Source organism: Falco naumanni, chromosome 4, assembly GCF_017639655.2.
Source record: "Falco naumanni isolate bFalNau1 chromosome 4, bFalNau1.pat, whole genome shotgun sequence".
NCBI lineage: Eukaryota > Metazoa > Chordata > Aves > Falconiformes > Falconidae > Falco > Falco naumanni.
The window spans coordinates 66,347,250-66,360,146 of NC_054057.1; the positions used below are offsets into that span (position 1 = coordinate 66,347,250).

The window sequence follows — 12,897 nt, forward strand, 5'->3', positions numbered from 1 at the left end:
CCCTTTCAGATGGCAAATGGCACTGTGGGGCTTTCGGACCCCCCACCCCCCACCCCATGCCATGTGGCTGCTGGACTCACACGGGTCCGTGCACATCCCCCCCCCCGCCCCCCAAGCTGCTGCCAGCCAGACCCCCCAGCCATATCTGCACCCCAGTTTGGGCCCCGAGGCCACCCCAGTGTCCCTCCTGGGGGGGGGGCCGTGCACCCTGTCTGACACTGCTCTGGGGACAGCATGATGCTGTCTTGGAGGTGGCATGCCGCCACCCTGGGGACAGCATGGCCCCACACCAGGGATGGTGTGACATGGCTCTGGGGACCACCCAGCCCCTGGGGATGGGGTGACACCCCCATGCCAGACAGCGCAGCCAGGGCCCCACCTGCAGCAGACATGTGCAGGGAGGTTGGGGACATCCCCGGGGGGGTTCGGGGACATCCCTGGGCTCAGGGATGACATGTGGGGCTGGGGAGGCAAACTAACACCCGGACCTGCAGCCCCCACTTGGCCAGAGCCAGCGCTCAGACCCTCGCCAGGCACTGCGGCAAGCTCAGGAGCCGGGTCCCCTGCCTTGGTGGCCCTTGGTGGCAGCCCCCGGGGTGCCCCCAGCGCTGGAGGGCGCAGGGAGGTGCTGCCATGCCGGGACTCCTGGGGCACCAGGGCTGGTTTGAGGGGTGGGGGGTGCCCAGCTCGGCTGTGGCATCGCCCGCCGGCGGCGTGCGCAGCACCGGCACCGCTGACCGCCGTAAGGTGTTGGCTCGCACGGGGGGGGGGGAGGGGGGGGGGAGGCCAGCAGGCTTATTTGCCAAATGATTATAATTGCCTTTTAGGAGCAGATAGCAAATTGATTTGCTTCCTCGTCCAAGGCCCGTAATCGCTTCATCACTTTAAAATATTAATGCTATACTTCTTTGCTAGTTTCCCAATTACCCTAATTGAAGGCAAATTGGTTAAGAAGGTGCAATGCAGAGTATCAGGGGGTTTAGTTCACTCAAATGACAGTTTTAAACCTCCCTAATCCTATTAGTGGGCAAAGCTGCTAACGCTTAGAGACGCTGCGTCAGCTTACCGGGGCGGTGGGGCCGGAGGCGGGGGTCGGGGCGGGGGGCGGCCGGGGGCCACCGGCCTCACGTGACCAGCTCGGCCAGGGATTTATCACTTTTTTAGTTCATTAAGAGGCCTTGGGCAGGCGGGGAGGCGGCAGGGGTGACCCAAAAGGGTGCTGAGCGGGAGGCAGGTGGCAGCGTGGGGAGGGCGGAGGGGGGGGCAGGACGATTAGCCAAGGAGACCTGGCGGAGGGTCCTGACCCGAATCCCAGCTGGCGCTGGGAGCCCCCACGCAGCCCCACTGGGAACACTGGGAGCTAGGCTGCCCGTTGGGGCGCGAGGGGCCCTGGCGCAGAGCAGGGACGGAGGACCCTGCTGTGATGGGGCGCGTTGGGGACCGCGGTGCCACCATCCCAGCAGCGGGCAGGCGGTGCTGAGCGCCCACGCCGGGGGGAGCAGGGATGTGGGGTGGAACAGGGCTGTGCCAGGTGCCGCGGCTGTTGCTGCCCCATGCTGGGGACTGTTGGGGTCACGGGTGGCCCCAGCTCGGACAACACGGGTGGATTTTTGTGCCCAAATGGGAGATTTTGCAAGTTCTGAAGAAAGGCTGGAGAGCAGGGGTGGCAGCAGTGGCAGGGATGGCAGCCACCAAACACGAGGAGGCTCCCGGGTGCCTTCCTGACGCGCCCTGGGATGCTCCAGCAGTCACCAGCCCCTTGGCTGGTCCCTGGAGGGTGGGTGGCCGGGGCGGGAGCCGAGCACCTCGTACACCCTGGGACCTCCCTGCTGGAGCTCCTGCAGCTCCGGGTGCTGCAGCCGGGGTGGCTGAGACCTGTGGTTCTTGCTCTTGTGACAGCTATGAGCTCCACGGCCCAACTCCCACCACCCACCTGCGCTGGCTTCAGCTGCCCCCTCGCCACCCTGCCACCGCCACCGTGGGCAGCCTGGGCAGGCTCGTCCCCACAGGCCTTTCCGGAGCAGATGGCCCTGGCGTGGGGAGGACGGAGGCGGCTCAGCGCGTCCTTTCTTTCATGCAAACACAGCGTGACTCCCCGGCGGCTCCTGCTCCGGTGGGGAGGTGCTGCTGGGGCCAGCGCTGGCGGTACATTTTACAAGGGTTCAGCTAGCTTAGTCCTCAGGGACAGGCGACTCAGGCAGATTAGACCTCACTAAAATAGGCAGGTATTAGTGATCTCAGCAGCCCCCAGCCTTCCGGCGCAGCGGTGTTTAAGCCAGTGCCGCTGCCGAACACCCAGGAGCGAGTCCCCAGAGGGGCAAGAGGCAGCGGAGCACCAGGACCCCAGCCAAAGGGACCCCCTCGCTGCCTGTGCTGGCAGGGGGATGCTCGAGGCGGGGGTAAATGCTGCCCCAACCCCATGGTGCTGCCCCTGAGGGGGTCCATGGCTCCCACTGGCTCCCACACTGGGCTGCGGCGGTGGCCGGGGTCTGGGGCAGAAGTGGGGGCACGGATCTGGTGGCTGAGTGCCACACGCCGGTTGCTGGCTCAGGGACATGGGGGGCACCCCCACTGCAGCAGTGTCACCGTGCCCTCCCCACCCCACGCAGGACAGGGCTCGTGCAGACGAGGGGTGCGGCAGGAAGACCAGGCTGGTGCTGGTAACACCACATTTATTGAGCCAAACGGCGCGTGCAGCCCTGGGGCCCGGTTCTGGGGCCGGTGGAGCATCGGGGACCACCGCCCGCCCTGGCTGGGAGCTCACAGCAGTGGCACGGCAGGGAGGGGCTTGGCCAGCGCAGCTGGAGGGGACCCAGGCTTCCTGCAGCCCAGCACCCACCCGGCGCAGCCCTCAAAAGCCACAGGGAATGGTTTTGGGGAGGGAAACCCAGCCCCAGCACGTGTTGGGACCTCCACCCCCAGGTAACACATCCCATCACTCCCGGGGGGCAGCGGGGGGGCAGGGACTGAGTCCCAACACTGCCAGTGTCACCTGCCGGCAGGGTGGGCAGCGATGCTACATCACGGCACACTTCTCCTTCACCTCATCCACGCCGCCCAGCGCCCGGTCCCGCAGCGCCGGCAGGTCCAGCTCCCGCAGCTTCGTCAGGAAGGTGAAAGTCCCGGTGGCACCATCCTCCTCCTCCTCCTCCTCCTCGCTGTACACCATGGCAGCCAGCTCCTCCGGCAGCTCCACCGCGCCACCGGCCACGTGCAGCTGAGCATCGTCCCGCTCGTCCTGCGCATGGGTGGGAGACGGTGTCGGGGTTGTGGGCAGAGCCGGGCACCCACCAGCCATGGGGTGAGGGATGGGGAAAGCAGATCCCTGTCCCTCAGGGCCAGCCGGGCGCTGCGGGGCACTGGGGGTGCTGAGGGGACACTGGGACTGTCCAGTTCCAGATTTGGATGGCTGGACGGACACGCGGGCGGGCAGGTGGTGCAGACGGAGACATCAGCCGTTTGCTGCCCTCTTCAGGAATCATCTCCCATCCCGGGGGAGGCCAAGCAGCCACCCAGCCTGGGGCTGCCCCAGAGGGCAGGGGGTCAGGGGAAGACCCCCAAGGTCTCACCATGGGCAGGTTGGTCCTTACCTGGGCCAGGTGGTACTTGTCCCGCAGGTGCATCCGCACGGTGGCCCGCTCTGCCTTCCTCTGTGCAAAGGCCTTGTCCCGCTCGATCCTGCAAGCAGCAGGCACCACGCTGTCACCCCCCATCTCACCAAATGCCCCCCACCAAACCTTCCCCAGGCATCACCCTGGTTCTCCAGCAGCAGCATGGCTGTGCCAGCCCTGAGCCGGGAGAAGGGGATGCCAAGGTCTGCAGCAGGGTTGCAAGAGGGGTCTGGGGGCAGGGGCCACATCCTGTCCCAGCACCCAGCAGAGATGCTGAGTGAAGGTGCCTGTTGGTGGGACTTCCTCCTCCTGCAGCCTCCTGGATGCTGGGCCACTGGGTCCCCACAGCACCCAGACCCACAGAGGTGGGACCTTAATGCAATCCTATGCTGGCTCCTGTCACCCCTTGGCTCTGTGGGTGCTGGGCTGGCACCAGACCCACACTGCTCTGGGACACTGACACCTTGGGGGTGCCCCTTGTCACCTGGGTGCACCAAGCCTCATGCCAGCACCCATGGGGGCTTCCCACGCCACAGGGAGGTGTGCTGCAGGGCACCCGCTGTGCCTCTTCCCTTGCCCCGCTGCCTCCCTGCCCCACCCTGGGGACAGCCCATGGCAAGTAGGACCCCGGTCTTGGTGCAGGGGGACCCCAATGATCCCCGGTGAAGCCTTACTTCTCCTCCAGCAGCTGCCGCTGGTACTCCTCAAACTCCTCGCGGGCCATGCCGTTGGGCAGCGTGGCCGCCTTGCCGTCCTTGGGGGGTCCCTTGGGTGGCGGCTCTTCCTTGGCCCCCCGAAAGCTCTTTAGGGCAGCCGTGAAGAAGGTGGCCATGGGTGGGCAGCTGCGGCAGCCCGCGACCCACGGTCCCTGCGCAGGGCCAGCGCCTGCAAGGTCAGCGGGACCGGCTGCCCCAGGGGCGCCGCGGATCAGGGCCGGATTAAGGCATTAGGAGGGGAAGCCACAGCCACCAGGGTGGGAAGACCTTCCCATGCTGCGCGCTGCACCCAAGGGTGCTTGGGGGGGGACGGCGGGGTGGGGAGACAGCGGGGGGCTGCCAGGGTGATGGGGAGGTGGAAGGAGCCACCGAGCCCCAGCGCAGCCCAGGTCAGGCTGAAAGACCCTCCCTTCGTTGCTCAGGCCCCGATGGAGGGCAGCGCCCACAGGGTCGGATCCTGCTGGGGGGGCCCTGCGCCATGGGCACCTAGCACCACTGGCACTGGCAAGAAGTTGGCGCAGAGGAGACGCGAGAGGATTAATCAAGAAAACCCAATCGAGGGTCAAGGGACTGGAAGGAAGACGAGGCGGCAGGCGGGGGCACACGCACGCACACGCACACGCGCGTGCGGCCCCGTTGCCCCCATTAATCCCAGCTCCACTGAGACGTCGAGATTGCTTGGGAGCTGGCGGGGCCGGGGGCTTCCCACTGCCGGAGGACGTGCCCCGCTGCCATAATCTATATGCAAGCAATTCCCATACAGACTCTGATTAAATGAATAATCCCTGGCTGCGCAGAGCCCCGAGGGGAGAGGGGCCAGGCTGTGTGCAGGGGGCTCCGAGGGCCAGAGCTCCCAGCCCACCCAAGCCTTTCGCTGTGCTTTGCCCGGCCCCAAGCGAGGGATAGGCCTAATTTGAGCCCAGAGGCTTAAAGATGCTGTTGAACTAATTTCTTTGGTTTAATCAAAAAGCTCAAATCCGTGTGGTTTTAGAGCTGGCTGCAGCCGGCGTCCCCGTGCGGGGCCCGGGGGCTGAAGCGGAGCTGCGTTGGGGCTGGGCTTTGGGCTTTCATCCTCCAGCGAGCAGAGATGTCCCATCCTGTCCCCTGTCACCGGGAGGGGCAGCTCAAAGGGACCCCACGTGTGGCACATGCTACCCGGAGCTGAGCACGGTATCTGTGGTGTGTGGCCCCACACCACCCCAGCAGGTCAGGGGAGGTGGACCCCCAGGGAACCTTCTCTGGGCTGCGTGGTGGGAAGAAGGACCCATGCCAGGATGGAGGGAGGCTGTTACCTCCTCTTTGGGTGCCCTGGGGGAGGAAAGCCTCCCCCCAGCTGCTGCCCCATCTCCACCAGGACAGAGCGGTGCCACCGGCCACCCCTTGCCACACCACCCCCAACCCTGGTGGTCCCGGGGTCCTTCTGCCATGGGTCCTGGGAGCCAGGCAGGGGTTAAATATCCTTCATCAGGTGCTTCAGTTCCTTCTGCAGCTTCTCCATGAGTTTCTTGAAGGACGGCCGCTTGCCTGGCTCCAGCTCCCAGCAGCTCTTCATTAGGGCATAGACGGCAGGTGGGCAGCCCTCGGGGGGGTCCATGCGGTACCCCTGCTCCAGCAGCTCTGTCACCTCCTTCAGGCTCTGACAGGATGGAAAAGCCAGCTGGGACCCCCACTTCCCCACCCCACCGGGGCCCGTCCTGGCCAGGGGACAGTGGGGTGTCCCTGTCCCATCGGTGCCAGTGGGGTGCGACCTGCGGCATGCCCCGGCACAGCACTCACCAGCTTGGGGTAGGGCGCTCGTCCGAAGGAGAAGGTTTCCCACAGGAGGATCCCGTAGCTCCACACGTCCGACTTGGAAGAGAATTTCTGTGGTGGCAGGAGGAAGGGGAGGCTGAAGCCGGCCAGGGGCCACGCGGGGTCCCCTTCCCTCCCTGAGCGCAAGACAGGAGATGGCGCCTGCCCGCTGCCAGCTCCAGCCCCCCAGAACCCCCTCCCTTCCCATCACTCACACGGCCCTGGGTCCATCCTGCTGCATCCCACCAGAGCTGCCCCAGTTCCCACTGCACAGCAGAGCAAGCGCTGGCCAGGACAGAGCCCCTGTTCTGCGAGTCACAGGGCTGAATGTGCCAGAAGCCACCACGGGGCAGAGCCGGGCTGGTGGGACGAGCTGGTGGACCCAAGGGGGTGAGCTGCTTTGGGAGGACCCCCTGACCCACCCCCCCTTCCTACCACTGCTCACGTTGTGTTTCAGGGCCTCCGGAGCCGTCCACTTCACGGGCAGCAGAGTGGCGTCCTTGCCCTTGGGATTGACCCGGGCCAAGCCAAAATCGCTCACTTTGGCCACGTTCTCCTCGGAGATGAGGATGTTGCGGGCAGCCAGGTCCCTGTGCACCAGCTTCTTGGACTCCAGGTAGTCCATGCCCTGAGCCACGTCCCTGCCATGGCCAAGCGAAGCAGAACAGTGTCACCATATGTCCCCTGGGGCTGCCCAGAGGGACACAGGGCACCAGTCCCCAGCCCACAGGGAGGAAGATGGACTTACAGAGCGAACTGGAGGAGCTGATGGGTTGGGACAAGTGCCCGGCCCCGTGTGCGCAAGAAGTTCACCAGGTTGCCCTGACAGAGGAGGAGAAATGCATAAGGACCGACAGCACGCAGCTGCTCAGACTTTGCCTCCCGCAGGGGCTGCAGCACCCAGCATTCATCCAGCTCAGCCCCCAGACGGGGATTTTGTCCTCCAGCCTGAGTGGTGATGAGTCCCGATGGCCGAGGACCAGCCAAGCGCTGTTACCTTGCTCATGTACTCCATGACGATGTAGAGGCCATTGTGCAGGATCACGCCGAGCAAACACACCAGGTTTTTGTGCCGGACCTTCCTGAAATTCAGGGGATGTGAGTCAGGGGGGTGCCAGGGTCGTGGGGCAGGGTCAGGCTGTGTCCCCCCCGTGTGGCACTCACGTCATGGCAGCCGTTTCGGTGAGGAAGGCCTGGGCAGTCACGTCACACTTGATGTTCTTCACAGCCACCTTCTGCCCCATATACTCTCCCCGCAGGACATCTGGGAGGGGACATGGGGGTCAGGCTCAGCACCACACCTGACGTCCCACTCCCAGGCTGAGTCCCCCATGCCACAGGATGGGGAGGGGACATCAGCAGGTGCCATTTGGGGAAGCCCACCGCCAGGGAACCTCCACACCCCACCTTCTCACCTACCTCCAAACTCTCCTTGCCCGATGCGTTCTCCCAGCGTGAGGTGCTGCAGGTTCAGCAACCAGCCGGCTGAGCACAGGCACAAGGGCAGGTTAGCAGGGGCCACCAGCAGGGCCTTGTCCCCAAAGCCTGAACAGCGACCCTCTCCCATCATTCCCTACCTTTGGCTAACTCCTCCTCGGCCGACTTCATCCCAGTTTTTGGTTTGGGCTTCACCAGTTTGGTGCAGATGGCTCCCTGCTCCTTCATGTAGTGCTGCCGATGGACAAACAGACCGAGGTGATGCGGCGGTGCCATCTCTTACTCCCAAGCTCGGGGCATGGAACCAGGAAACGTTCACAGGATGCTCCATGGGACCCCAGTACCACCAGTACCCTCAAGGGGCTGGGACCCCCTTCAGCTCGGGCAGCACAAACCGCCACATTTTCCCCAGCGGCACGATTCACAGCCCACATCTCAGCCCTGCTCCCCTCTGCGCACAGCCGGGAAACACCGCAATGGACCACGGGCACCATGAGATGCTGCCAGCGAGGCAGATGGCAGCCGACGTGGCTACAAGCCCCGGCTGGCACTGCAGTGGCCGAGGGCAGGTTCCAGAGACGGCCGGGGCGGAAGCGGTGGGGTGGCTGTCGCAGCTACAGAGCGGGGCCGAGGCAGCCAAAAGGGGAAAGGACCCACCCGAAAGCAGAAGTTGTGTCTAAATGAGGAAAACATAGGGGAGTGCAACCCTCTGGAGAGGAGCCGGGCAGCAGCTATGAGACAGGGTGAAGACAGACCGTGAGGAGCTAATGTGGCAGCCCGGGAGCCCTGCTGGGTCAGCAGAGGGGAGCTCAGAGGGGAGAGATGCAGCAGAATGCCTCAAGCCTCGTCCAGGCTCAGAGGCTGCCAGGACCTTCCTTCTCTAAAATGCCCTAAGCCTCGCTGCTGTGTGAAGCACCAAATGAGCAGGGATGGGGGGAAACGTAGCCCTGGACAGGGGACAGGGGCTGCTGCCAGCTGGGCTGGCTCACAGCAGAAAGCATCCCTGGGGCCTCCCAGATCTGTCCAATGCACCCCAAACCGAGCGGGAACCGCAAACCATTGGCAAGGATGGAGAATTCCACCAGGTAACAAAACACAATGAAAACCATAGAGGGACAGGGACCTGCCGCTGCTCTGAGTGACCCCACGAGGTTCTCACCCACAGTCTGGTGCTGGCGGGGCTCGCTGCCTGGGGAGGGGGGTCTCACCTCGATCATGTCAATGAGGTTGGAGAAGTACTGCTGGCTGTCGATGCTGAGCGTGTTCTCCTCGTGTACCACGCGGTAGTGGATCACCTCCTTGCCAAAGCTCACGCACAGCACATAGTCACCAGGGTGCCGGACAGACTCACGCACCAGGAACAGCCCGTCCTCGGGGGGCTGCAGCTGCTGCACTGCCTCCACCCCAGAGATCTTCCCATGGAACCAGCTGGGGAGAGGAGCATTGGGGAGAAGGGCCATGCTGGCAGCGAGACGGGGAGAGCAGAGCCCCCTCCAAAGCTGCACAGACCCCACTGCATAAAACCCCTCCCTATGAGGTCCATCCAAGCTGCGTGGGCACAACTGGGGGTCTTGAAAGTCCTGTGCTGGCTCCAGCAAATCCCTCCATTGCCAGGGCATAGCTCCAGGCTGCTCTGCCCCCCCGCTGCCCAGCCAAAACCTGGCTAGGGGGGAACGTGCCGGACTCATCCACAGCTCTCAGGGTCTCCACCTGGGCTGCTGGCCCCCCACCCCGGATCCCCCCAAGCTGTACTCACGGCATGAGGCTGAGCTTGGGGTCAACACGGATGGCACCACGCTCCCGCAGCACGCTGGCCGCCAGCAGCCCCTCCTGCCCCGTCTCGTTGTGTCTGGCACGGTACCAGCCTTTGCCCTGGGGACAAGAGGGTCTCAGGGCAAGGGAAAGAAGGAGGGATCCTGCTGGGGACAGGGGGCTGGTGCTGTCAGCTCAGCTGATGGCACTAGGGTCCCATCCCCTCCGTGCCCCCCCAGGGCAACATGCCGCTGCAGCACCCACGGGCTCACCTCCACGGCCTCAATGATGGTGACCACGTCGCCCTTGCGGAAGGCCAGCTCCTGGGCCTTGGGCTTGGTGTGGTCGTGCTTGGTGACACACTGCGTCCCCGAGGGCCAGTGTTTCTGCAAGGGAGAAGGCAGCATCAGCAGGGACAGCGAAAGTTGCCCCCCCTCCACCTCCCACAGCCATCGGGGTCAGCCCCAAGGACCGCCTGAAGCCCTGGCTGGAGATACGGGGCACTGGGCACAAGCTGATGTTGGCAGGGGAAGTGCTGGCATCCCTGTGGCAGGGCTGCTCACCCCAGACATGGTCGGCTGTCGGCACACCAGGGACTCCCTGTCCTCTCCTGCTGCCACCTGCCAAGAAAAAAACCAAAGGCAGTTGTGGAGAGATGGGGCTGAGCTGGCCCAGCCCTGGCCACTGCTGCTGTCCCCACAGGCTCCTCCGGCCAACGCAACTGCTGGCAAAGCTGTCCATCGCGTGGGACAGCCCGTGCCGTAGGACGGAGAACAAGGCTTGGAGCTGGCTGCAAACCCTGCTCGCACCGGCTGTAAGCCAGGGGACACTCCTGTCTCAAACCCAGTCGGGAGCAGGACCCAGCTGTCCTGGCCCCTGCCCCTTCTCCCCGCCTTGGAGCCCAAAGGTGTGCTCCACCACCCACCGGCACTGCTGGCTCGAATATGTGCTCCACCACCCACCAGCACTGCTGGCTCCACAGGAGCCCATCATCGTGGCCGCAGCAGGGAATGCGGTTTTACCAGGAACTTGTTTTTTTCACCTCCTGTTTCAGCAGCCCCAAGTCATCAGGGCCACAAGAGGCACCAGCTGCAGGGGCCCCGCTGACAGGGGACGTGGCAGTGCTGGCGCACGGTCGGCCTGCTGCAGGGGAGAACGCTGACAGGCAGGGCCGGGCTGAGGTGGGACTGTCACATTCACTGGCTGTGGGATGATTGCACAAGGTCCCCGTGCTCCCCTTGCCACCAACTTGTCACACTGGGATGCATGTGACCATGGTCCAATTCAACATTGTGCATCTTCTCCTCCTGGAGCCCTTCATCCCCAGTGCCACCTCCACAGGAGGATCAGAGACTCACAGAATGGTTTGGGTTGGAAGGGACTTGAAAGCCCATCGAGCTCCAGCCCCTCTGCCGTGGGCAGGGATACCTTCCGCCAGCCCAGGTTGCTCCAACCTGGCTTTGAACACTTCCAGGGATGGGGCATCCACAGCTGCTCTGGGCACCCTGTGCCAGCACCCCACCGCCCTCGCCGTGAACAATTTCTTCCCAATACTGAACGTAAATCTACCCTTTTTCAGCTTACAGCCATTCCCCTTTATCCCATCCCTATAAGCCTTGGTAAAACGTCTTTCTCTGTCTTTCTTGTAAGCCCCCTTCATATATCGCAAGGTTGCAGCCAAGTCTCCCCAGAGCCTTCTCTTCCCCAGGCTGAACAACCCCAAGTCTCTCAGCCTGGCTCCATAGCAGAGGGGCTCCAGCCCTTGGACCACTTCTATAGCCTCCTCCGGACCCACTCCAACAGGTCCGTGTCTTCCTTGTGCCGGGGACCCCCCAGCTGGACACAGTGCTCCAGGTGGGGTCTCACCACAGCAGAGGGGCAGAATCCCCTCCCTCAACCTGCTGGCGATGCAGTCCAGGATACAGTTGGCGTTCTGGGCTGTGAGCACATGTTGCTGGCTTATATCCAGTTTGTCAACCACCTGTAGCCCCAGGTCCTTCCCTGCAGGGCTGCTCTCAATCCATTCATCCCCCGGTCTGTACTGATACCGGGGACTGCCGCGACCCCCGTGGAGGACTTTGCACTTGGCCTTGTTCAGCTTCATGAAGCTCACATGAGCCCACCCCCCCCAGGCTGTCAAGGCCCCTCTGGACAGCATCCCCTCCTTCCAGTGAATCAACTGCGCCGCCCAGCTTGGTCTCATCTGCAGACTTACTGAGGGTCCACTTGATCCCACTACACACACCAATGATGAAAATATTAAATAGTATCGGTCCCAGTGTGGACTCTTGAGGGACACCACTTGTTACTGCTTTCCACCTGGACATTGAGCCATTGAGAGTCATCACGCATTGACAGCTGCATCTTGTTGGATCCTGTAGAATTATTTATCTTCAGGTCGCTCAGGTGGTCTTGAACCTGATTTTCTCCTACAACGGGAGGGACTTTGTTTCCCCAGTCCCTTTCTTTAGAGACATGAGAGATTACCACCGAAAACTGAGCCGGTGAGTACCTCACCCTCCTCCTTGCTGGTTGTCACCAGCTCTCCCACCTTATTTTAAGGGGGGGACGACACATTTTCTTTAATCTTCCTTTTACAGCACAGGGGGCTGGAGGGGGGGCTTCTCACCTGCTGGGGCACTGACCCCAAGCCTGTGCCCTTGGTGGCACTGCCAGGGCTGCCGTGCATCCTCGTGCCACGGCATCATCCCCAAACCCACCACACTCTTAAAAGTAAAGTCACAGCTTCTGTAAGTTTTGTTCTGATTTCAGCACCCTTCTTCCAGATCCATTTTGCAGCTGAAATCTCTCTCTGCCTCTCTGGCCCCTTGGAAACTTCTAGCCAGAGCAGGACGGTGTCTCCCAGACTCTGCTGGGCTGGGAGCGGTGTGGGGGCTCACTCAGCTCCTTGGAGCAGCGATGACGGTCTTTGTTCTATTCCTCTTTTGGAGGTGAGTCACAGTCACTCCTCTGCATCACTGGTGGTAAACCCCAGCCTGTCTCCGTGACGGTGAGGATCTGAGAACGTACCATGTGGTCCTGATCCAGCGCAACAACAAAGGGGCAACTGCAGCTGTTGCAAGGTTAATATCAGCGGGCAGCAGTTGTATCTGTTCCACAAGCCATTGTTAGCTAGCAGAGACATCCGCTCAGCCTGCAGCCCATCTGTGCCACGTGTATTATGTCGGTGGACTTAGAGATGCAAAGGCAGCCACCCTGTGCCTGCTCCCATCCAACGTGACTGGATGCAGCTCAGCTCACTTCCAGGATGGGCGAGGATTTGACGGGCACAGAGCTTAAGGATGGGGTCTGCTCCAGACCTCTCACCATGGTACAACCTGGTACAAGGAGGGACATGCTGGCTGGGCCAGGAAGGACAACATCAGCTCTGACAGTTGGTCCTTCATTTTCTGCTCCTCTGGGACAGTAATTTCTGGGGAAAAGCAGCAACTGTTTGCTCAGTCCTGCCCGAGTGCTGACAGCAGGTGGTGCTCAGAAGGGACAGATCATCCTCTCCGAGCACCCAAAGGCCCAGCTTCTCTTCTGCCCAGCTGGCACTAGGGCTCAGGGTGCAACATGCAGCCCAACAC

General features: G+C 62.9%; 2 protein-coding genes across 7 annotated transcripts in view; both read right to left on the reverse strand.

Moving 5' to 3' along the window:
• Nucleotides 1-2,661: 2,661 nt before the first annotated feature.
• On the reverse strand, nucleotides 2,662-4,543 carry LOC121086641 (complexin-3-like). Its single transcript, XM_040590622.1, has 3 exons — nucleotides 4,286-4,543; nucleotides 3,591-3,678; nucleotides 2,662-3,238 (listed from the first exon to the last, which is right to left on the reverse strand). The coding sequence occupies exons 1-3, from the start codon at nucleotides 4,441-4,443 to the stop codon at nucleotides 3,017-3,019; spliced, it is 468 nt and encodes a 155-aa protein (XP_040446556.1). The 5' UTR covers nucleotides 4,444-4,543; the 3' UTR covers nucleotides 2,662-3,016.
• Nucleotides 4,544-4,706: 163 nt separating this feature from the next.
• Nucleotides 4,707-12,897, reverse strand: part of MATK (megakaryocyte-associated tyrosine kinase) — a 31,668-nt gene continuing 23,477 nt past the window's right edge. For all 6 annotated transcript variants that reach the window (XM_040590595.1, XM_040590594.1, XM_040590593.1 and 3 more), the window contains 12 exons: nucleotides 9,871-9,927; nucleotides 9,580-9,693; nucleotides 9,312-9,427; nucleotides 8,764-8,983; nucleotides 7,696-7,789; nucleotides 7,538-7,603; nucleotides 7,283-7,382; nucleotides 7,116-7,200; nucleotides 6,867-6,940; nucleotides 6,564-6,759; nucleotides 6,104-6,190; nucleotides 4,707-5,963 (listed from right to left, as the gene is read on the reverse strand). In XM_040590595.1, coding sequence (XP_040446529.1) covers nucleotides 5,778-5,963; nucleotides 6,104-6,190; nucleotides 6,564-6,759; nucleotides 6,867-6,940; nucleotides 7,116-7,200; nucleotides 7,283-7,382; nucleotides 7,538-7,603; nucleotides 7,696-7,789; nucleotides 8,764-8,983; nucleotides 9,312-9,427; nucleotides 9,580-9,693; nucleotides 9,871-9,879 — 1,347 coding nt within the window. In that variant the 5' untranslated portion in view covers nucleotides 9,880-9,927 and the 3' untranslated portion in view covers nucleotides 4,707-5,777. The remainder of the gene's footprint in view (nucleotides 5,964-6,103; nucleotides 6,191-6,563; nucleotides 6,760-6,866; nucleotides 6,941-7,115; nucleotides 7,201-7,282; nucleotides 7,383-7,537; nucleotides 7,604-7,695; nucleotides 7,790-8,763; nucleotides 8,984-9,311; nucleotides 9,428-9,579; nucleotides 9,694-9,870; nucleotides 9,928-12,897) is intronic.